Genomic DNA, 24,785 nt, shown 5'->3' on the forward strand with positions numbered 1-24,785 from the left:
CTCTCTCTCTCTCTCTCTCTCTTTGTCTCTCTCTCTCTCTCTCTCTCTCTCTGTCTCTCTCTCTCTCTCTGTCTCTCTCTCTCTCATTCTTTGGTAGATATTTACTTTGTAATGTGGCAATATTGTTGACTTTTATTTTATTTTGCATTTGTAAAAATTAAATAACCTCTCTGTCTCTCCCTCTTCATGGGTGTGTAAAGGAGTTGATTAAGCCACAAAAATCTATGAGGGCAGAGACAGTGTCTGCCATTTTAATCACTGTCACCTTTGCCCCCTGAATGGCCCTTGGCACACGAGGAAGAAGGACCACACCACCCAACTGCTGGGGTTTTAGATTGTTCCTCTTTTCAGGGAAGAGCTGGAGAAGACATTTTTTTTTCTTTTTTTTTTTTTTAATTGTGATTCCAATTCATGTACCAGGAGCTTTAAAGCTGATGCTTCTCATTTCATGATATATGAAATCATTATCTGATTCTTTTCATAATATTTTTAGATCTATCGGTTACTTTTACCATTCTGAGTGTATGCAAATAATTGGAAAGCCCCTGTATTTTTACGGTCTCATAAGAAGAAAAAAAATTCAAAAATGGTGACTAGAGATAGTTTGCTGACCAAGTATGTTTCATGTTACAATTCTTCAGTCCAGGCCATGTGGGTTCTAATGTCCAGACGGAACCCCACAACTATTGTTGCCCATAAGTTTGGGTGTAATGGAAGCAACCTGAGACAGTGACTCAAAACATTTTTCAGAACAACCAAACTCAAAATATGTTACCGATCCTGAAATTCTCGTAAATACTCTTGAAATCCTATTGACAAGCTGCCTGTATTATCAAAATGGTAAAGGAAGTAGACGAGGTCACAGTGTACAGGATCATACAGCCCAGAAAAGGCCAGAGAATGGAAAGCAGGCTCGTGGCTGGGAAAGCACAGCGTCTGTGAGACTAACCCAGAGGACAGCTACACTTTCATCGATGAGCACAGTGGCAGTCGGCTGCTGCCCTGACTGGAAGCCACAGCCTGCAGTCACCATCTGTGCAGCTCTCTGAACAAACCCCATGGGACACATTTAATTTTCACAACCGTCCTGAAAGAAAGCTGTTATTTATGATTCCCGTTTTACAGATCTGGAGACTGAGATTCGAGAAGGTTAAGGACATGCCCAGCATCACACTGCCACTAATAAATGAAGAGCAAACATCTGGAGAAGATCAAAATGTTTCCATCATAGGCTCAGACATCTGTCCATGTGACATGCGAAAATACCCCAGGATATTCGGTGTCTTTTGAGAAGAATCTCCCTTACTTAGTGTGTGGTTTACTTGACTTTCTGGTTGGATGTTCTGGCACTGCTGTTGTCCCCTCTCCAGCAGATGCCAGCACCTGTTATTAGAGTCAGAAAGATAGGAATATGCTCATCAAAGTCCGGATTAACGCCTAATAACAAGGAAGTCAGAAGGAAGAAGTCATTAGGTTCTTTTTCTATGTGTGTAGCAGTCACAATGCAAGGCACCAAGCTGGGACAGGGAATACAGAGGTGGAAAGGATAGATGCACTGCTTCCTCTCATAAGGTAGAGACTTGCAGAGTCTTCTATCATGGAATTTACAAAATGGGCAACTACCTACAGCAGATGTGTTTTACTGGGTTACATGGAACCATAACATTTTTTTGTTATTAGCTGCCAGTGTGTAGAAATTGGGATATTTCATATAAAACTCCAGATTTCTGACTTCTGTTAACAAACCAGAAGACATCGCAATTGTCAGGATGACAACCATTCGCCTTAGCTGAGTACGGCTGCCCCTCATTCATCAGAGACCCCATCACTCCCTATTGCTTTCCCACCCCAGAGATCCAACCAATGTCAGAGTCTAGGTATCATCACAGATTTTCCTTATTGTTGAGCTAAGAGGAAAGATCCCCAGGTTAATCACATCTGCAAAGACCCTTTTTCCAAATAGTGCATTGTTATACCAATATCTCTATCAAAATATCCCTTTCACACATCCCACGCCACTCTTTGTATAATGGGCTTTCTCCTTAAGGCATTAGTTTGTGACGTGGGGATGGTCCTTTACTGCAAAAAGGCAGAGCCCCTGGATGTAGGAGTCACTGCTGGTCAAGGGAAGGTGGATACAGTTTCATGATCAGAAATAATGCCGAGGCAATTTTATAGTGAAGTCAATTTTATTATGTTTATAAAACACCTTTAGGTGATTTATAAGGTCATTAGTCCAAGTAGAGCAGTATATGAACTGATGTATGAAATCCTTAATTTAAATGTTATAGTTAGTAGCTAGAACAGTGACTAGAATGGTCCCAGGCCCATATTAAGTGATCAATACATATTTGTTGAATGAATGAATTAATGATTCCAAATGCTGTTTTATAATATCAACTTCTTCTTTTTTTTTTAAATCATCTTACATTTATTTATTTATTTATTCACTATCATGTTTGAAGATGGGCATACATGACCATGTGGAATTTTTTTTTTTTTTTTGGTTAACCTCATCTTTTTTTCCAACTTCTTTTTTAAATGAGATAGAACAGAGGTCGGCAAACTTTTGAGATGGAAGAGCCAATCCTTGGAATGTAAGAACAATTTAAAAATTATTCAAGAGCCATAAAACAAATGAAATCACCACTATGTGAATAATATCCTTTAAATATTTTATAAATGAAACTATGATAGTTTTATTTTCATTTTCAATTTTACTTCAGAGCCACATGTACATACCCAAAGAGCCGCATGTGGCTCGCGAGCCGCAGTTTGCCGACCCCTGAGCTAGAACAAGAAGATACATCCTTTTCCTTTGAGTTTTATGTTGCTCCCCCCTAAAATCTATTCCCCCTCACTCCATACCCATATACCCATAAACACCAAGCCTTATCTTTAGACAAAATGTTAGAGGAGATTTTTCACACCTAAATGTTCAAAGAAAGGACAGGCACGTGGCTATCTTAACTGGTGATAAAATGCTATGATCCATCAGTTGTCTTACCATTGAAGACAGGAATTACCCAGGCTTATTTTAAGTCTCATGACTTTTGTTTCAGGTGAGTGAGACCATGCATTTCAAGTTTTCTAGATTTTACCCATGCTCTCCAATGTTGGTCTCATTGTCCATGCCTCCCTGGTCTTTCTTTCCCTCTTTCCTTGTCCAAGTCCTCCCAGTTAGGACCCAATCCACAAGTTTCTGTGTGAATCAACCCTGATCATTTCTGCCTTCAGTGGCCCTCACACATAATAATAATGTTAGTAGTAACAGCAATCATTGTAAAAGTAACAACAGCACCAAAGTACATTTCTTGAGATCTTACTGTATACCAGGTTGCGTGTGAAGTACTTTACAAGCATTATTCCATTTGATCCTGATAAAAATCTAATGCAGTAGGGACTTTCCTGATCATGCCCATTTTACAGATATAGAAACTGATTGTCGGTAGGAAATAACTGGCTGAAGGTCAGAGAGCTAACCAGCGGCAGGCTCAGCATTTGAACTCAGACCCGCTCAACTCCAATCCTCTCCCGCATGCTTTATATACTGCCTCCCTGAACAATTTCTAGAGCGCTTAGAGTAGAGCAACTTACTTCACATTTAGCATGTATTGCCTTTTGTTGATATGAACAAAACTTTTTGTGTTCAGGTCCTATTTATTCCAATAAATTGTCAGGCCCTTGAGAGCAAGAATGATTTTGTACCATTTTATGTGACCAGGACTTAACACCATGCCCTAAAATAACAGAAATCGATTAATTGCTACCTTCTTTCTTTCTTTTTTTTTTTTTTTTAAAGATTTTATTGGGGAATTGGAGGAGGGCAACAGATAAGTTGCTATCCTTTTGTTCTTCAGTCTAGTTGTGGAGGATGTTGCTTCACTGGCCCACATTGGTATTATCATTGTACTCTTCCTGGGTGAGGCAGATCGGTTGCCGGCCATTGGACGGCCGCTCATGGCGGCTCACAGCAGCTCACGAAAGCTCATGCCCGCTGCCGACCAGCCACACTGCAGCCTACGCCATCGCCAGCGACTCACTGCAGCCCAGCTCCAGGTCGAGCTGTTGTTCACCATCTTAGTGGTAGAGGGCACAGAGTCACTGGCTCTCATGTGGGATCCGAACCAGGGCCCTGCTGCTCAGAGCTGGCGTCCCAAGCCAACTCCTAACCAACGTGCCACTCAGCCAACCCAGCTCCTTTATTTCTACAGTTCTTTAATCAAACCTCTAACACAGCTTTTATTGCATTTACAAGTCTCACTTTATGCATCTGACTCTGTTTCTCAACATCATGGATACCTTATCTCCAGCTCAGAGCTTAGGAGCTGCTCAATAAGTATTACTGAGGAACTGAGTTAGTGGTTCTTGTTGATGCTGATGACCACACGAGGTCTAAGTTTTTCTCTTTTCAACTTCATTTTCCACCTCTGCATGCCATCTTTGTACTGTTCTGAATTCACTCAAATTACTAGACATTGGGCTTAGACATCCAGATTGAAAACTATTTCAGCAGTGTAAATAAATATGATCCAACCTCATTATTTATCCCTTCTAATTTGTTGTAGCTTTCTCTGGACCTCTATCACACAGAAGATGATATTTACCAACTGTCCCTGGTGCTGGAGCCTAGAAATTCTAAATCGGTAGGTATTGCTTTCTCTCTAAGCATGAGTATCAAACACCATGGTTTGTCATTTACAGTAGTTGGCTGTTACAGTGGTGCTCCGTGACCTAAAGATTGAAGAATTTTAAAATCTGTATTATTGCCATTTTAGCAATGAAACAGCTTAGCCCTGACTGTTGGAGAATTATTTCTTTACATAGGCTAATAAAGAAGAAGATCATTTGCAAGTACTCTATTTTATTATTGATCTATGGATTGTGTCCACTTGAAAACTCACCTATGTATAGGACCAAAATAAAGTGAACCATAACTCATCTTACTGAAGATCATTTAGATCCTTGCAAGCTTTTGTAAAAAAAAAATTCCATTCAACATAAAATTAGATTTCATAAATTTTAAATACTATGGTCTTAATTCACAAATTTCTCTATTAGTGATTGCCTCCACTCAGAATTTCAATATCACATGGGAAAGTGTCTCACTTAATTGATGGCTGGCTCTTAGTAAAGAAACATTATATAATGAGATTGAAGAAACTGCATTACTGAATGTGCACTGCTCATTAGTTTTAGCAAGTGGACTGTGTCTTAGCTATGGTTTTGCTCTGGTAAAAAAAATATCTGGGTGCATTTAAAATCTACAATGAGGGGCCGGCTGAGTGGCTCAGTTGGTTAAGAGCTCGCTCAAGAGTTTGAGCTCTGAGCAACAGTGGTTCGAGTCAGCCCGAGCTGAGCAGCCGCTGAGCTGCCAACAGGTGGCAGGATGGCTCAGCTAAAAAAAAAAAAAAAAAGAACTAAAATCTACAATGAGGATGAGATTTGCATGTTGTAGGAAAAAGTGTTTCTTTGTTTGTTATACCATATCCTGAGCTTTTTTTTTTTTATAAAGGTCTCATGCTTATCTCCTTATCAGTTGAACTCTGTGGCACGTTGCCAGCAACTCTAGACCCTAAGTCTATTCATCTGTTATATTACTACCCACTGTGATTCTGAACCATGGGACTGAAAGAGGCAGAAAGACTGTTGAGTGCTGTTCTCTGGCGCTGGGAAGGCATGCACATGAACCTGAGTCAGTTGACCTGGTAGCATCTGTTCTTAAAATAGTGAGTGGGTGGTTCCATCAGCACATTCACCTCCTGCCAGTCCACAGAAGCCCGTCTGCTGGGCCATGTGGGAAGATACAGCACAAAGGGAGGGGTGGGGAGACCCAGACTCTTCAAAGTTAGCATGACTAAGAGAGAGCTGGAGAGAAAGGTAAAGTTATAGGGGGAAAAAAAAAAAGGATTTGTAAGTTCCTCCCTCATTCCATAGCTTTGGTGTCGTGAAGCTGGCTGTGGTGTGGTCAGCTGTAGTGCACATGCGCACACAGCATTTCCACCTCCGACACCTTCCTTTAACCTATAACCAGGAACCTTACTACCTGGTAGGTTGTTGGATGCCTGGTAGGGCATCATATACACATTATCTCATTAACTCTGTTAAGGAAACTGAGTCTGGTGAGCATAGGTCTCTGACCATGCTAGTAAGTGGGAAAACTGGGATCTTGCCTCAAGCCTGTCTGTGTTCAACGTCTATGCTTTTTTTTTGTTTGTTTTCTACCGCAGTACACATGCGCGGTCTTGTATCAGGAACAGGCTAGAAGCGACCATTTTAGCACACTTGCCTGATTTGTGCTCTTTAGATTTACTTCGGTTTATTGTCAGGATAAAATTTTGCCAATTTTGAGAGACATTTCTATCAAATATAGAAAAGTCTTTTTATTTTATTTTATTTTATTTTAAAGACGCTTTCAAAGCCCCTTCTAAGTGCTAAAATTCTGTGTATCTTTACAATACAAACACATTTCCCAATCCCCTTCTGTCTCTTCTTTGAGTGGAATGTCATCCTAATTTGTGCCTAACGTTTGACACATGGTGAGAACTGGAGAACAAGTTCCAGTCAGGTTAATATTCCTTAGAGCCTGTAACATCAATGCGCGTACCATTGATGCCAGCCAACCTCACCTAAACCGTCAGTTGCACTAAGAACCTTTTTCTGTTCATAGTGAAACCCTTAGTGCCTCGCTAGTTCTTGTGCTTTACTTTGTGTCTCAGGTTTTACATACCACCTCTAGGTCAAACAAAATACTTAACGAATGGTTCCACTTATACAATAGTTAGGTCCAAACAACTTAACAAACATTTATGTTCTAATGACTCGGTACCCACTTGAAAAAAAGAATACATATACATTGAAATAAAAACAATATTTTAATTTCATTCTTAACCACAATTATTTACTAATGGATATGTGTGCCTGTTGGGCACCGTACAATTTCTTAAATCTTGGAATCAGACTGGATACTGCCACCCTTATTTCTTGTTGCACGTTGGTGGTTTTTTGTTTTTTTTTTGCTTCGGAAATACATGATATCATTGAAAGAAATGTAGCACGATCTAATGGGTGACCTGGGAACTGCTTCAAGCTGGTAGTTTGCATGGCGTCTGACAAATGTTAAGTATCATTGTATTTCCCTTGGAAGTTTGAAACATCTTTTATACCCCTCTGAGTTCTTTTTTATCTATTTTGTATTATACGAAATCTGTATGAATTTTTATATAGGTGGTTAAGGCTGTTTTAGTAATAGTTGGGAAGCTTAGATAGGGTTTTTTAAATGGGTTGGGAGAGCAATTATACTTTTCCTTTTTAAAATAATCGCATCTAGGCTGTTGCTAAACAAAATGCCCTATCCAAATATGTATTCAGTTACAGATTAGATTCCATTGACAAAAGTTGTTTGTTTTCAAAACATTTAAGTGCTACGGTACATGTCAGTTTTTACTGGTATTATTAATATACAAAATGTACGTGTCTTTCTTAGAGTCCCTGGTTCCAATTGTTCAAGACCACAGATAAAGTTGAAAAATGTGTGTGTTTTCTGTCAGCAGCCTACCTCTCCTACAACGCCCACCAAGCCTGTGGTGCCCCTGGAGTGGGCATCAGGAGTGGTGCCAAAGCCAGACCCCACCATCATCAACAAGCACATAAGGAAATTAGTTGAGGTAAGTGGTTGAGGAAGTGTAAAGAGTGAGCACTGGAAGGCACCTTTTTTTCCAGAATATTCTGCAGTTGCTCAGGAATCAGACAGAGTCCATGAAAATAGCCCCCTGCAGAACAGCAAGTTAGCCTACACTTAGCTCTGGGTTTCAGCCTCTGGGGGAGACTCTCCCTGAAAGTCCCCCTTTCCCCTTCTTATAAGTCTGTACTCAGTTGCCCAAATACTCTCAGATACTTTCAATTCCTCTCTTTCTCCGTCATTTGACACCTCTGCCGTTGCCCCTGCCACTTGAGGACCTGTTTGGGAATTAGAATCTACTCATTCAAAACCTACATGAGTCACCACCATAAGATGCCCAATACATTGATTACCTGAAGGTAGGAAAGATCCTGTACGTTGGATATTTTCTCTTGCTGTATATATTTGGGGGTCAGTGACACAGCAGCACAATGCCATTTAGGTCAGAAGTACCACTTAACGAAGGGTCAATCTCTGTCAGAATTTTCCATGTAGAAAGGGGAGTAGAAGCACCAATGTGGGGGAAATCTCAGGCACTAGAAACTGTGATCCCTGATTAAAATTTACTTTAATGGATGGGTGCAAACTCTGACACCATAGGATTGTGTCTCTAAGATACAATGTACTTTTTGCTGAGAAAGGATGTTTAAAGAAAGAGAATGTTCTACATCTTGGATCACCCAGGAAACTGTGAGGCACTGGAAGGAGTTAGATGGTGCATGTGAGGCAGCAAGGAAAGATGTGAGGAAAGGTGACGAGATGATGTTGTAGTAACAGATCCACCTTGGAACCAGGGGAGGTGGGTAAAGGATCTGGTGGGGGCGGGGGCGGGGAGCAGAGGGGTGGAGTTGCAGCTAGGGAAGGTCTGGAATCAAGAAGTGGAAGACAGACAGAACTAGCCTCTCCCCCACCCTCCTCTCTGCTTTTCTCTGAGTGCTCATTCCTTTCTCTGCAGACTGACTTTCTTTGCTCCCCATCCACCTGGGGGAGTCTGTCCCCCACCTCTTCCCTCTCTCTGTGCCCCTTATGCCTTCTCTCTTTTCTTCTTTCCAATTCCAATTCCACAGGGAAGGTTGGCCCAGTCTGGACAAGTTGCCTACCATTGGTTTAATCAAATGAAAGACTAGGTTTTATTACAAATTTCCATACTAAATTTTATCTTAAATTACAAAAATCTTGTACTTTCAGTATAAATGTGGATATTAGACTGCAAATGGTAGGCACTCCATAATCACTAAATTTTAAAGCAAGTTTGGTTGTGGATAAGTATTGCTATTGGGATTGCAACAAAAAGCAATGCTTTGTGATTTTGTACAATTCAGTTATCTATAGACAACTTACAAGTGCTAAACAATCATATTTTAATTAAGTAATTTGTTCATTCATACCTGGCCTACTTCCCAAAATACTCCTGAAGCAGCTTGCAACATAGGGCAATACAGATAAAAGAGAATAGACAGAAACCATTGGGAAAAGGGAGAAAGATTTATTATAACTGGACTGCAGGTCAAATATATGTTTACATACATGTGTTTGCATGGAGATCTTACAAACCTTTTTGAAAACCCAATTTAGCAGAAGGCAATGGAAAAATATTTCTAATTTCTGTCTGATTATAAAGAAAGAGTCATCAATATTCAAATATTACATAAAATATAGAAAATACAAGTTTTATTTTCAGGCCTTGGGAATTCTCCTCTCTAGGGATAACCACTGATAATTTGTAAATTATCTTGTACAATCTCATCCCCCCTATAAACACACACACACACACACACACACACACACACACACACACATTTTTGAGCAAACTTGTTCAGTTATTTCCTTAGAACAATTCCTAGAAGTAGAATTACTATGTCAAAGAGTAAGCACTGAATGTCCTCCAAAAAGACTGGCTATTTACTTCACCAACTTCAGTGAGAGTGCCTATTTTCTCATACCCTAGGAAATTACCAATTATTTTAATGTTTTCTAATCTGAGAGGTAAAAAAACATTACATTTGCATTTCTATAATTACTAGCACAATTGAGCATCTTTCCGTGAGTGTATTGGTCATATGTATTTTTACTTGGGAGACTGCCAGTTTTCCTTTTGTGTCTTTGCTCTTATATATGTTGCAAATAGTTTTCTGTCATGTATCTTTAAATTTGTTAATTGAGCTTTTTTGATTCAGATATTTTTCACTTTATTGTAATAAAATATTTTTGTTAATGACTTCTGGCTTTGATGTCATGCTAGGAAAGGCCTTTCATGCTCAAAGATTATAAAACATGAAGAATATTTTCATCTATTTACCTTTGGTACTTTCACAGCTTAATTTTTTTACATTATAATATTTAATGCATCTAGAATTTAGTTTGGGGGCAATTAATTTTGTAAGATTGTTAGTCATTTAACTCAACAGCAATTATTGGATAATCTATAATTTCCCTGTGGATTTAAAAAGATACTTTTTGATGTTCTAAATTGCTGTATAAACATGGGTCTATTTCCAGACTCTACTCTGTAGTAAGTTATAATACCATGTTGTTTGGATTAATGTAGCTTTGTCGAATATTTGGTAGGGTACATTCTTCCTCTTTCTCATCTTAAACAATTTTAGGCTGTTCTCAACCTGTTCACTTCTACTTGAGCTTTAGAATCAGTTTGATCATTCAAAACAAATTCCCACTGGGATTTTGATTGAAATTGCATTAAAAGTGTACTTTAAATTTTGAGATAAGTTAACATTGTAAGGCTTCATTTTCTATTGTCATGGTATTGGCATTTGTGAATTCACCAAGCCAGACTCCTACTCAACCCTGAGGTCTCATTTAGACCTCAAGTTTTCCAGGAAACCACACTCTGTTTTTATCTTCAGCATTGTACTCATCTTGTTATACCGTAAAGGCTCTTGATTTTGTTATCTCCCACTAGGTTCTAATCTCCTTGATAGAAAGAATAATATGCTAGTTATCATTGCTTTCTCAATAATGAGTTCAGAGCTCGACTCGTTATTGGTCATTCAATAGACATTTTTGTTTCCTTTGCAGTCTGTGTTTAGAAACTATGACCATGACCATGATGGGTACATCTCCCAAGAGGACTTTGAAAGTATAGCTGCCAACTTTCCCTTCTTGGACTCCTTCTGTGTGCTAGACAAAGATCAGTAAGTTTTAATTTTGTTATATTTTAATATAACTCTCCTGAAGCAGAAAATTATTATCAGAGGAGAACAAAGATACCGTTAATTTATATCTTGACAGCTTCCACCTAATGGGTTGATGAGTCTAACGTTTCACTATAAATTCTTTCTTGGTGACTACAAACATAACTGGTTGGATGGAACTGCAAGGCAGATCACATCATCAGTGTTGAGGACAAGTGTACATTAGCAAGTTATCCCTGCTCTCCATTTCCTACATATTTTCTACTGCTTAGTTCATCAACCCCAAAACATCCATCAAAAAAAAAAGAGGAGAAATAAAGTTAGAGCTAGCCTGGTAGAGTCCTGGGCATCAGTGAACCTGAGGGCAATCTGAAAACTCACCAACAAGTTAAGGTTTTTATTATTATTATTACTTATGGTCTTCATGAAAGCAGGTGATGGCTGCAGCTAGCCAACAAGTGTCCTCCTTGCTTTGTTGTTGTTGTTTTTTCTTTGCCACTTCAAAGTTTGCCTTGATTAACAAAGAAAAAATATATTTCTCTTTAGGTGCAAATAATTCTTGAAAAATTAGATGATTTTAGAGGCTAAAACCCAGCTTGTTAAAAAAATAATGATTAAAAAAGAATTGCCAAGAAAGCCTGGTATTAATAATTTGATTAATTTTTAATTGTATGAGATCAGTTTGTAGTTTTAAAATTATCTGTAATGAATTGCTGGATTTTATTATATTGGTGAAATGTCCAAATTTTATCCCATTAAAATCCTCTAATATTTTTATTGGTGTAAGAATTTTTAAAAAATTGAATCTGTATGTAATTCAATACACCAAGAAAACCCTTGATACTTTATCATAAGTGCTTCAAAACTTTAATTCATTTTTATTGTATATCTTAAACAAGGAATACTTTTTAAGTGAATTATTAGAAACCTAAGCTTTCTTTACAAAATAAAATTTAAATTACCTGCAAACTGTCCACTTATTCCCTTAGTTTGTTTCTGAGTGGCATGTACATAGAACATAATCTTAAAATCATTTCCCAGTCTTTGTTTCTTTTCTCTGCTGGTTCTTTAGATGGAACTGAGGCTGCCCCAACAGATATAATAGAGAGATCTATACATCTATATATCTTCCTATATAGATCTATAGATCTATATTTATATCTGTTTTTTTTCTAAAACCGAAGGTTTTAAGTGTTCATAGCTTACATGATTTATTTTGTCAGGTAGTCTTATATATGTTGGTATTTAAAGGAGAGGGGACCTTCCAGGAAGAGATTACAGTAAGTTGTTGAAGATGTGGTACCAAAATTCAGGAGAATAGTCAGGGCTGGAGAAGTCGGTGAAGTCTGCAGCCTAGGGGTGTGAGCTGGGGTTCCCGGATATTTGAGCCAAGAGGGGAAAGTGGAGAGGAACGTGAGCATGGGGCCTGAGGAATGGGACTTTGGGGACTCCTCTCCCCACACGGAAAAGCTGAAAGGCAGAGGTGGATCCTGTAGAAGAACCACAGAAGGAAGAGCATGAGAGGCAGGAGGGAAACCAGGGAAACACGGAGGTACGTGGAGAAGAGACTGTCACAAAGGAGGAGACCTGTCCCCATGTCACATGCTGCCAGCAGGTCAACAAGCTCAAAGAACAAGGAAAGGCACGGAGGATGTCGTTGTGACAGTTTCAATAGAATGGTAGGGTTAGAAACACGAATATATGGAGGAAAGAGTAACAGAAGGAATGGAAAAAATGTCTAATGAATACTCTTTGAAAACTTTCAGAGGAAGAGAAGGAAGAGAGAAAAGACAAGTGTTAGAGACGGAAGCCCGATTGAGGAAAGACATGTTTTAGGAAGGGGAACTCCTGAGCATATTTGTAAACAGAAGAAGTACTGCCTGAAGAGCAGAAGCAGAACCTGGAAGGAGCGGGGTCCTGGGGAGGCTGGAGAGTGGGGGATGGGCATGACTTCCTCAGGTAGGGTGACTCCAAGATAGGATTACCAGTGCAGATGGCCTGGATGACATCAGGCTGAACGAATATGAGAATGGTAGGTCCAGTTGTCAGTTTTCTTTCTGCCTTTCTCCTGCAAACTGATTCTTGCACACTCTACTGTGAGGCAAGGGCTAGAAAGGAGATGTCCTTCTGGAAGCTACAATTCAGTAACAAAGAAGACTCTCTGGGCTGCGGTGCACAGGACACACACGCACACATACACACACACACGCACACTCATTTGCATATTGAGAAAGTCTTTGACACTTAAAGCTGTCCTATGAGGTCCTCTCCTTCTTCAGATGTAACAAAGAAATAAACATTCCCCACCGGCTTTTAGCCACAAAGGTTTGGGAACTAAAGGATTAAAGTGTGGCAACCACTTTTCAATATGGAATTCAAAGACCCCGCTCTTCTTTGATTCTCTTCACAGGGACGGCCTAATTAGTAAAGATGAAATGATGGCTTACTTCCTGAGAGCTAAGTCCCAACTACACTGTAAAATGGGACCAGGATTTGTCCATAATTTTCAGGAGATGACCTATCTCAAGCCAACCTTCTGCGAACACTGTGCAGGATTTGTAAGTCTGTCTTCCATTGTTTTCTGTCCTATGTAGTTATTTGTGCAGCATTCTGAGAAGGCAGGACAATGCTACACTAAACAGAATCCGTTGACTGCTTCAGATCAGAAGTAAAACAAGATGGCTCCCTGAAATTAAAAATTAAATTAAACACAAAAGCCAGATCTACAGGTTTAGTTATGTGCTTTCTAGGAATGTAGGGCTAGCAAAGACAGGGAAGATGGGTGAACCCTGCTATTCGAGTGAATGGTTTGTCTGTTAATCCCTGCCGGGAAATATCCTGCCCAATGAGCCCTGGCATTCATCCCTGATACTCACAAGTGGATGCAATTAGGGGGAGAATTTATCTCAGCCACTTCCTCCTAGTTCTTGTTTCATATGATGTCAGTCACTAGAAGTCCATCATGGCATGGCTCGTTAACTCATAACTCAAAAAAGGAAAAAAAAATCTTTTTGGAGGGAAGATGGCTATAATAATCAATAACATTTACTCAGCATTTGACAGTAATAAAGTACTGCCATAGATATTAGTGTAATTAATCCTCATAACTAGCCCACGAGGTGGGCATTTTACTCTCCCCATTTACCTATGAAGATAAAGGGGTCTAGTGAGGATAACCCAAATTGTCCAGGATTGAACTGCCAATAATGACCAGAGTCAGGACTCAAACGCAGGGGTTCTGACTATGAATCCTGCTCTCTACCTACACCACGGCAACAAATGAAGATTGTACACGTCATTCCAAACATTTAATCATTCTTTAACAACTAAGGTCAGCTTAGGCCCTGGCATTAAACAGAGACTCTTGGGCCCCGTACGTGCTCTAGTTGATACCCAAGTTATAATAAGATGGAACTTGTGGTACTCTAATTGAGGGTGAATACAACTATTGCTCCTTCATCCGATGCCAGAGCTCAGTTACGTTCGTTTCATTCAGCAGTCATGCCACACTGTTGACCTATGTTGACCTATAGCTGATATTATATGCTACTACTAAATTACGCTTTTCCCCATCCCGCGCTTGAACTGGCTTGGGGGAGGGGGCCCAAGGGCAGGAGTTTGTGTTCCAGCACACACCCCTCTGAGAATGGGTAAATAAAAGGAAGTGGTTACCTCACAGATGGCCCTAAGTGGTCACAGCAGCTGACGTGGTCCAGGGGAAAGGCCACTGTAGCCAGGCTGTCTTTGTCCACCCCAGGGAAAGAGAGCTTCTCATGCTTCACCACTGGGACTGCATCACCTGACCACTTTACTGTAAAATAAATACATCTTTTTCATGTTTCTCTCTTATGATGGGAATTTTTGGATGTATCTAGACCTGAAAACCGCTGAAGTGGGATGGGGTCATGGGGAACTCTCTCCTGCAGAGAGGGGCCTGTGAACCTGTTAGGCCACGGCACAGCTTAGCCGAAAGTCTAGTTGAGGCATTTGTCCTTTGGTGTGGTATGAGAGCTGGAAGGCCCTCATCAACTCTCAGGGCCTTCGCACTGCTCTCCGGTCCGTTGGGATGTCTCTCCTTCCTATGGAGGCACTGCTACTGGAGAAGCAGCAAGGTAGTGTTTCTCAGAAGCCTCCGTGTTCCTCTCCCCAACTCATCAGAACGATGTGCTGGTGGTGCTAGGGTCTTGATGCAGCTGGGATGAGGTAGATAACTCTGAACTTGGAACCTGGAGCCCTGACGTTGAATCTTACTTCTGCCCCTTATTAACTGTTTGTCCTTCACCAAATTATTGATGATCTTTGAGTCTCTGTTTTTCTATCTGTAAAAGGGGTTAATTCTTACCTATCTTGTTGTTATGATGACTAAATGGTATTAGACATGTTACATGCCATATTCCTCAAAGTAAATTTTTTTTTCTTTTAGTGTCCCTTGATAGTTTGGGAGTTTAGTGGAAACTAACTCACTTTAAGTTTTAATAGCCCTTTTTCATTTTTCAAAATATATTTAATTTTATTGGTACAATTTGATTTGCTCTTTACTCACAAATATTTTTAAAATCCGCTGGTTTTCAAAGGGATTTATAAATATAACTCTCTAAATATATCATTGAAAGGAATTATGGGGGAATGCAAGAAACCATTTATCAGTGCCTAGACCACCTGCTTTTGAAATAAATTACATTTTAAGGGTAAGGAAGACAAACAGACACTCCTTGAAGTACACTTATTTTAGAATTAGAATTCTAGAACTGAAAGAGTTCTGGTAATTCCCTTATTTTGAGGTCTGGAGAAGTTAAGTGACTTCCCTGAGGTCACATGGATCAGTAGGACCATGACTCATGTCCAGGCCTCCTGACTCCCAGTCCAGTGCTCCTTATACCACAATCAATGACTCCAAATCTTATAGCAGCCTGAGGCCTCCGATCAAAGGACTGTAGGAAATACTCCTACACAACTCTCTACATGAGGTCACCCTTTCCTACCCTTGGATGGCATGCTAGCCTAGAGCTTCTTCCTGTCTAGTGTTGTCTCCTAGTTATGAAGTCAACCTTAGCAAGCAATGCCCTGACTTCCCCTCCTGATAGGACTCAATGCTCGGCTATATCTTTTTCAGCAGTTCCTGCAGCAGTGCTAGTAATGTGCCATATCCAGATATTAGGGTGCTTCTTAAATCCTATCCTTTCTTGCCCTAGATTGGTGGGGTTTTCTCATACACGCAACACCCAGGAGCCATGGCTTCCTGTCTTTCCCTCAAGTGACACATTCTTCTTCCCTACTTACGAGCGATGAGACCTTGCCAAGTGACTTCACTGCTCTATCGCTCAGTCTTTTCATCTGTAAAAATGAGAAAATGATCGTTACCTGTCCCCTAAGGGGATTGTGAGCATTAAATGAGTTCATATACATAAAGAGCTTACAACTGTGCTTCTCCCATAGCAAGAGTTTAAAAACATTAGCTGTCATTATTATTATTTTTATTATTACTGTTATTATCAAGGGCTCAGTGAGGAAACAATTTCTTATCTCTATGAAGTTTCCCAGATGTGGGACTTTGCAAATTATTTAATTTCCTGGATCATCACACTGTCCTTTTATAAAAAAGAAGCAAATTAGATTCTCTTGAAGATCCTTAGCACCCTGACATGATGTGCTTGCCCCGCCCACCCACGTCCCTTCACTGTACTGTCTCCTTCCCATCCCTCTTCCGGCATACTTGCATCTGTAACTCGCACCTGAGGCCTTGCTTCCAGTTCGTTGTCTTCAGAATCCTTCTTGTCTCCAGAGCAAAACGTTGCCCTGTCCCAGGAGACATTTGCATCTTAATAATGTATTCTAAAGGGGCAAATAACTTCTAAGGTTCAAAGGAATCACTCTCCACTGGTGAAATTTTCTTGTCAGAAGAAGGGTAAGGAGCAGCCTTCCTGATGGCCTTGAATCACTTCACATTGGCAGCTACTTACTCTTCTCATAGGGCCGTAATACCCACACCCAGGGCATTATTCCTCTATAATGCATTATGAATGACACTTGCGTCAGCCCCAGTAGGCCACCAGCCCTGCTGTTTTCAAAATCATTTTCTTAAGTAGGTATCAGTCACCTAACCGAACCACTACAGTTAGGTTAGGAGTGGGGCTTCTCCAGCTTGAGCTAAGACCATTTAATTCATCCATACGTTTATGTTCCTGGTGTCCCTGGTACCCATGTGCAAGAGCTAAGGAAGGCATGAGAAAGAACATGGTGAGGCCTCTTCTTCATGAAGTTTACGGTGTGTCAGGAGGGCAACGATACCACCACTAGGTCGATACCCTGGAACCACCTGGGCAAACGCTCCCTCGCTGAACTGTAAGCCCTCACATCTCTCCTGAGACATTTGTCACTTTCTACATCCCACTTCCTGCTTGATGGACACAATCTGGGCCTTTTCTGCATCTCCCAAAGCCCTGGCACAGGCCCAACACTGAGCAAAGGCGGAAAATGAATACATGAATCAACAATACTAGATCTCTTCCTCTTCTGTATTCTTTCAAGGTACAAATGCTACTCAGAAAATAACCTAGCAAAATATAAATGCCTTACAGAGGTGCGCACCGCTTAGATTGCTTCCGTCCCCGCAGTGGGCACCGAGATCCGCGTGTGAGTAAAGAGAAGGCTGAAGACAGAGTGATAAAGATCCCCCCGTAACTTTTGCTGAGAGAACATTATGCTGAAGTCCAATAAATGCACCAACGTCGGTTTCCAATCCCAGTTCCCATTTGGCTCCCAGAAAGAAAAAGGAAGCAAAATTCCTGTTATCACCCCAGCTGGAGTGGGCTGGGAGGGGGTTCTCCTATCCGACAGGAAGGGTGTCAGTCAGGAGCAGCTACATCCTGTTTGTGCCCCACTAGTCATCAGCTTCCCAGGATTTCCTTCTCCTTGGCCTTGTTTTCTTTCCAGCCTTTTCTTCCGATTCCCTGACATCCCTTTGTCTTTTGTTACAGCTCTGGGGCATAATCAAGCAAGGCTACAAATGCAAAGGTAAATAAATGTTTCTTGGTTAAAATTTAAGGATGTGACTTTTGGGACAGGAATCAAATTTGTCTGATGAAACACAACAGCGCTTGGCATTGTGGAGAACTCGGATCTTTTGGGCCCCTGGCAACTGAAGAGTTAATGTGTCCAGGAAAGGATTCCCTGGAATGTTGGAGAGACCGACTGGATGTTTATAGCTTGTTGGAAGAGGAAGCAAAGCACCCCTATGAACCTGCATATATGGAGCCCCCATCTCTAAACTGTCTTGCTCATCATCAGCACACGGATGGGAATTCTGAAGTGGGACAGGCCTAACTAGAATACTGTATATAAGACCTTTTTCCCTCAGGGGGAAAAAATAGAAACATAACACTTATTTCAGTAATACGTATGAATTTCCTGCTACTGTCACATCGCTATGCCTTTCTCTACGAAATCACAGATGATGATGAAAAAAGAGGAAAAACCTTAAACTTATTTTTATCCTTTTCAATGAATTCATTCATATATCTCCCCATTTAATTAAAATGTATAAACAACTGGACACATACATATGATGAATGCAGTACACATATTAATGGGCATTTAGGGATGTGTTGCTACTTGTACACATATGATTATTACACATTATTGGTATTTAAGAAATTGCTGAATATTTTATGCAGACTCTTTATACTGGTTCCTTTAAGAATCTCACAGTGCTCTTGGAAAAGATAATAAAACTACAAAAGGAAACACTAAAACGCAGACTGCCTTCAGGTTAATATTGTCCCCTTGTGATGTCTTTGTTTCTCCAGCCGTTTTTCAGTATTTGGCCCTCATTTTGCATGAACAGTGAGTTTCCCTGAACCTTCATGAGAGCCACGTTTTAGTGCTCAAAAAATACCTTTCTTTCCTTTAGTTCTCTGTGTCAATGTCTGAGTCTAAGTTGCATTTATCTTTCAAGCAGAAAAGATACTACAATACCTTACTGCTTAGCTATAAGTAATTAGTTTTATTCTGGTTTCTGTCTTGTATCCCCTAAAAGATGTGCATGTGCGCGCGTGCACACACACATCCACACACACACTATTTTATGAGGATGAATATCAATGAAACCCTTCGATCATCTTTATATACATGGCCTTTTCCCTTAAAGGCACAAAGAGTAAAAAAACTGAAATAGACTGAACATGTCATTATAACTTGATTTTTCTATAATGTCATTACAAGTCCATTTGAAACAAGACCATTTTGGGGAAAATAGGTATTGGAAATCATTAGAAAGGTCTTCCTTGATGGAGAGAGAGAAATACACTCTTTAAAATGATCATATCTGTTCAGTGAATCTAAGGGAAACGTAGGGCTCTCTTAGGAAACAATTGTGTTGCTATCTTCCAAAGTGGCCAAAAATTTCTACCCCAAGTAGCAATTAATATTGTACTTTTTTAACTAAAATATCCCAATGGGAAATTTCACAGAATTTGCTACATGCCATTTCAAAGCCATTGTCAAACCTGGAACATGTCTATTGAGCATGTGTTCTCTGTTTCTATGCAAAGAAAGGAGGCAGAAAATATCATCCCTTGCCCTGGAAAAGGTTTTGGGAAATGAAGAATAATAATAATAAATAAAAAGCAGACAAAGACTGAATAAGTCAGCAGTTGGTCTGGGGAGAGACTAGAAGCTGAGGCTTTGTGCCTCATTCTGGCTTAGGGAGCCTCTTTGTGGGGAACTCATCTTGGCCTGGGAAAGAGCCCCAATCCTGCGTGATTCGCATTTAGTTTGGGGCAAAGGCAATTCCCCACTCAGCCTAGCCCATGCTTGCTGCGTCTCCAACATGTCAATGAATTATGTAGAGGAAGAAGCTGAACCAATACATTGGGTTATCGGAAAAGTCATGATGTATTTTTTTCTGTTTTTCGTTGCAAAAATGTGTCATGACTTTTCCCGTAACCCAATAAGGGAACTTTAGGAGCCCCAGGAAGACAAGAGAGTCCGACAGGCCTTGTTCCAGGCCCTAGACACACCCTGTGGGCCTGAGTCTGACTCTGAGATTCAACACAGACTCAAGGGTGGGGGAGGGGAGGGTGGCCAGCTCAAGGGCCATCCTTGAAGCCCAGTCAGCACCAGACGTGCTTGGTGCACACTAATCATTTGTGCTACTTTGGGATTTTTCAGACTGTGGAGCCAATTGTCACAAGCAATGCAAAGACCTCCTGGTTCTGGCCTGCAGGAGATTGGCCCGGGCACCTTCCTTAGGCAGCAGTCATGGGTCGCTGCCCGGAAGCCCATCCTTGCCCCCAGGTAATGTCCTCTACTTACTTCCTTGCCCACTGCGATTTCTCTCTGCTCACCTTTCCATACCTGGACCTCTGTTGGGTTCTGGATCTAAACCTGGTCATCATAAACACCAAGGCGTTCTTCAAGGAGAGCAGCAGTGACCACACCCTTGAATCCCCCTTGATTCTCTGCTTTCAGGTCTCACTAACATGCAACTCACCTGCAGCCAGTTTCACTCTGCCTCTGGTCTGTTCCTCTGGGACCTTGGCCCATTGGACCCCTATTATTCGCACCAACTCTGATGGTTTGCTACGAAGCAATCAGATGTCAAATAATCACAGTAATTTTTCCCTTTCCAGCGCAGGATGAGGTGTTCGAGTTCCCTGGCGTTGCTGCTGGCCACCAAGACCTGGACAGCAGAGCCATCACCCTGGTCACAGGCTCTTCTCGTAAGATCTCCGTGAGGCTGCAGCGGGCCACCACGAGCCAGGCCACCCAGACCGAGCCTGTATGGTCGGAGGCTGGCTGGGGGGACTCGGGATCTCACACCTTCCCCAAAATGAAATCCAAGTTCCATGACAAAGCAGCAAAGGACAAAGGCTTTGCAAAGTGGGAAAACGAGAAGCCCAGGGTTCAGGCTGGCGTGGATGTTGTTGACCGTGGCACCGAGTTTGAGCTTGACCAGGATGAAGCAGACATGGGTGAGGCCAGACAGGATGGTGAGGTCAGTGTTGGGTCAAACCACACACACACACAAAAAAAAAAAAGTCAAAAGAGGGAAGTTGAAAAGGGCTGAGATGAGTGTTACAGTGAGTCTGGGAGGCAGCCTGGGTGGTTTTGAGAGCAGCATGGTTGGGAATCAAGAAATATCACTTTTTTAGTCTTGCTATTGGCCAGATATGTGACTCTGGGCAAATGGTTTTGTGTCTCCGATTCCATGTCTGTGTACTGAAATAATGTTCCAGGGACCCATGACTATTGTGTGTGTTCAGTATACAAGTGTGTATACCAGTCAGCTTAGTTTTCCAGGTTAGAACCAGGGCCCAAACTCAGGGGAGCCAGTGGAAAAGGCTGGCTGGTAGATAGACAAGGAAAGTTGGAAACTCTTGCCCCTATTTTAAAAAAAGCTTTTGACACCATCATGGAGAATGGGGTGGTGAGAAGTAGAGACGTGGGGACCTCAAGGTTCTATAGGCCAGGCTCTGCCTCTGCACAGAAACTACACTCCAATCATCCAAAGGAAATTGGGAAGCATATGGAATTTGTTAGAACAAGCTGAAAATATAAATTGATTCAAGATGGACTTAGATACATTTATTAGTCAACACTTCATAGTGTATTAAGAAAAAGGATTGGGGGAAATTGGTGTCATAGTCCTAACCTTTAAAGCAATGTTATGGAGGGCAGCCATTGCCTCCCTACTGAATCACTCTCTCTCATGAACAGAATATTGGGTTAGGCAGAGATCCTAGTGGATCTAACCAGTGCTGTTTATTCTTATGGGTGGTCTTCCACATTTCACGCTCTTCAGGAGACCTAGTCTCCATAGTTTTCTGTGATGAGGAAAACTCCAATGACCTTTAACCGAAATTCCTCTAGTTCCTTCCTCATTGAGGACAATTAATAAGGAGACCACGTATTATCTTCAGTCATATGAAGTTTATTGCAAGTTCCTGCTGAGCCATTTTTCCCTTTATGATAATGCCAGCTTTTAAAAACAGCTTGAGATAGAATTTAATATTATAAAATGTACCCATCCAAAGTGTATGTAATTCAATGGTTTTTAGTATATTCACAGCATTGCATAAGTATCACTACAGTCTAATTGATATCATTCCACAAAGAAACCCTATACCCATTAAGCAGTCACTCCTCATCTCCCCCACCTCACTCTCACCCTAGGCAACCAACTAATTTACTCTCTTCCCCTATAGATTTGCGATACCATCTTCATTTTTATTGCTTCCCCTACTGATCATCTTAGCAAATATTTCAGTCCTATCCTTCCGCTTTTTCTACTGGCCTAGCACAGTTCAGGCTAGGAATATAAAAGTGAATAAGAACATAAAAGTGAATAAGAGAAAGAAACACCAACAAGGAGCCTTTCAGAGACCAATGTTTTACGGACCACCCTGTAGAGAGCACTATAGTAAGCATCCTTGTTAGACTCTCTGTGTGGAAGTCTTTAAGATTTCATATGCTGGGTGGACTACATGATCTTTTAATTCCCTCTACATCTTGAGAGTACAAGGTACTGATCATTTGAGGTGATCTCTCGAATTTATCCAATAAACTGCTTTCTAGGAACACTCTTATGTTGTTAAATGAGACCCAGCTGTATAACAGGTTGTCATTCATATTGCAGGATGGCTGACTTCAGGCTGAGGACACTGAAGGCAATAATGTTGACATTTGGCAAGAATGCGATGAGAAACTCTGAAGAACAGTCCAGCTCTCAGGAAGTTACCTGAAAAGATGTCTGGACGTTTAGCGCCTTGTGACATGGGATCTCCCTGACTGGACTATGGGACAGAGGACTTATCCTATGAACTATTTATTTCCTCCTCCCCTGCCCCTAGTTAGGTGCCATGAAGACTATGTTATGTAGTTGATTGTTTTTCTCATGTATCTTTCTCTGGAGCCATTCATATACGGGTGAAACGAAAGCTTTTGTGCATGTTCTTGATACTTATTCTCTAAACTCAGATTCTGCTTTCTTTGTGAGAATATTATTTCGGTATTTTTATAAAAGATGGGGGGATATTTAACGAGGAGTTTATTTTGAAGTCTTTTTATGCGCTTTCTGGATGGGACCAGGACTTAACATTTTCTTGAGGGACAAGGATGCTCCTCAAACCTGGAATGCAGTGATTCTTCTAATGACGATCTGTTGCAAGGAGAAGCTGTTTACATTGTTCTTATCATACGGTTGCTATAATGATGTGTAACAAGTCACGTGTTTATATATCATGTAAGTCTTACCAATTCTGCATCACTAGGAAGCTATGACACAGCCACGAAAATTCTCCTAATATTTATAATTGCCATGGGAGGAAATTAACTATGCTTGTCCCATTTGACTGAAGTTACCCATCTTTATTAAAACTTCTACTAAGACTGCTATTAAGAAATGTGAATAACAAAAAAAAAAATAATTCAAGCCTTTGCAGATAAAATTTAGGAGAAAAACAAACCAACAAACCAACCACTTAGCAAAATGCAAAGCAACCAGCAATTTTTAAAAACTCAAAATAGTTTTAAGAATTCTGTTTGTTAAAAAATAATATTTGGGGATGTGAAAGAGAACTCTCGTGCTCTTCCTAAGGAATTGCCATCCATAATTAAAGAACAGAGATATAAAGTAAATCATCAAAGCTAACTTTGATTAACATTTCATCTAAAATTTTAAAGCATCAATGTTTTAAATATGTTCCTTTGACCCAAAACAACTATCCGTGGGTCTCTTTCTTACATAATAAGAGAAGAGAGAACTTGGTTTAAGATGTTCAGAAACAGAGACGGGATTGAGCCTGTGATCAGCTACCAACGGGCCAGTCAGAAACTGGCCTGCGTTTGGGAGAGTAAGTATGTAGTTACTATACTACATAAGGCTCAATTCATTTCTATTGGGAGCAGTCACTTCAGTAAAAAAATGCCTTTCTTCTCTTTTTCCATTAGGTAACTGACAGTTCTGCTCAGCAAACATCTGCTGAACACCTGCTCTGGGCAGGCCCTGTGCTAGATGCACAAAGACGTCATGGTCTCTGCCCTCAGGAGCTCAGAGCCTGTGGGAATTAAGGCAAGATGACTGCTTAAAATACGATTCCAAAATGGCTAGAAGTGACTTAATTGTGCGACTGAGAGACCAATTTGCAGAGATATTGCAAATTAAATGAAGGTATTGGTTGAGGGAGCTGTGATGAAGCCTGGTAATCAGAGAACTCACCCACCATATGCAAGCATCCCAGAAGGCAAACCGTCATCCCCAAGTGTTGGTTCTATAATATGTATATACACTATCTATTCCTATTCATAAAGGCAATGAGATACATGTTAACAAAATTAAAAACAGAAAACAGCAGTTTAAGTACAAGCAAACTTTCCTGTGTGTGTGTGTGTGTGTGTGTGTGTGTGTGTGTTTAATTTAAGAAAATTCAGGAAGAAACTTGTTAATAAATGTTGGACTGTTCTTTTGCTTTTCAGAGCAATTATTTCACTTGCCACTCAGTTTGGCTTATTTTTGAGTTTTTACATATGAGAAGAGTTTTCTATTGTCAGCCTTCCTGTGACAAAGATACTAAATGTACCTTGAGTAAAAAAGAAATAAACACAAACAAAAAAGAAAATAAAACAAATGTGTATACATATGTATGTAAACTATATGTGTATATGTGTATAAATATGTATACGAGGTCTGACAATTAGGCTCCGGAATTTGTTGCAACAATGTTGCTAACCTTTTCTTGATATCAGAAGGATTATTCATTATGAATTTATATCAACTGGACAAACAGTTAACCAAGTTTACTATTTGGAAGTGCTGAAAAGGCTGCATGAAAAAGTTAGAAGACCTGAACTTTTTGCCAACAATTCATGGCTCTTGCATCACAGCAATGCAACAGCTCACATGGCACTGTCTGTGAGGAAGTTTTTAGCCAGTAAACAAATAACTGTATTGGAAC

At 40.5% G+C, this 24,785-nt stretch overlaps 1 protein-coding gene across 9 annotated transcripts in view; it reads left to right on the forward strand.

Annotated features, from left to right (window-relative positions):
- The window catches only part of RASGRP3 (RAS guanyl releasing protein 3), an 88,757-nt gene extending 65,888 nt beyond the window's left edge, over positions 1 to 22,869 (forward strand). For 7 of the 9 annotated variants that reach the window (XM_019653821.1, XM_019653826.1, XM_019653822.1 and 4 more), the window contains 8 exons: positions 4,569 to 4,646; positions 7,551 to 7,667; positions 10,718 to 10,833; positions 13,244 to 13,391; positions 17,811 to 17,847; positions 20,002 to 20,127; positions 20,463 to 20,827; positions 22,469 to 22,869. In XM_019653821.1, the coding sequence (XP_019509366.1) occupies positions 4,569 to 4,646; positions 7,551 to 7,667; positions 10,718 to 10,833; positions 13,244 to 13,391; positions 17,811 to 17,847; positions 20,002 to 20,127; positions 20,463 to 20,827; positions 22,469 to 22,477 (996 nt within the window). In that variant the 3' untranslated portion in view covers positions 22,478 to 22,869. The remainder of the gene's footprint in view (positions 1 to 4,568; positions 4,647 to 7,550; positions 7,668 to 10,717; positions 10,834 to 13,243; positions 13,392 to 17,810; positions 17,848 to 20,001; positions 20,128 to 20,462; positions 20,828 to 22,468) is intronic. The other 2 variants (XM_019653829.1, XM_019653828.1) reach the window with 2 other exon arrangements.
- The last annotated feature ends 1,916 nt before the right edge of the window (positions 22,870 to 24,785 follow it).

Source organism: Hipposideros armiger, unplaced genomic scaffold (assembly GCF_001890085.2).
Source record: "Hipposideros armiger isolate ML-2016 unplaced genomic scaffold, ASM189008v1 scaffold_207, whole genome shotgun sequence".
Lineage (NCBI taxonomy): Eukaryota > Metazoa > Chordata > Mammalia > Chiroptera > Hipposideridae > Hipposideros > Hipposideros armiger.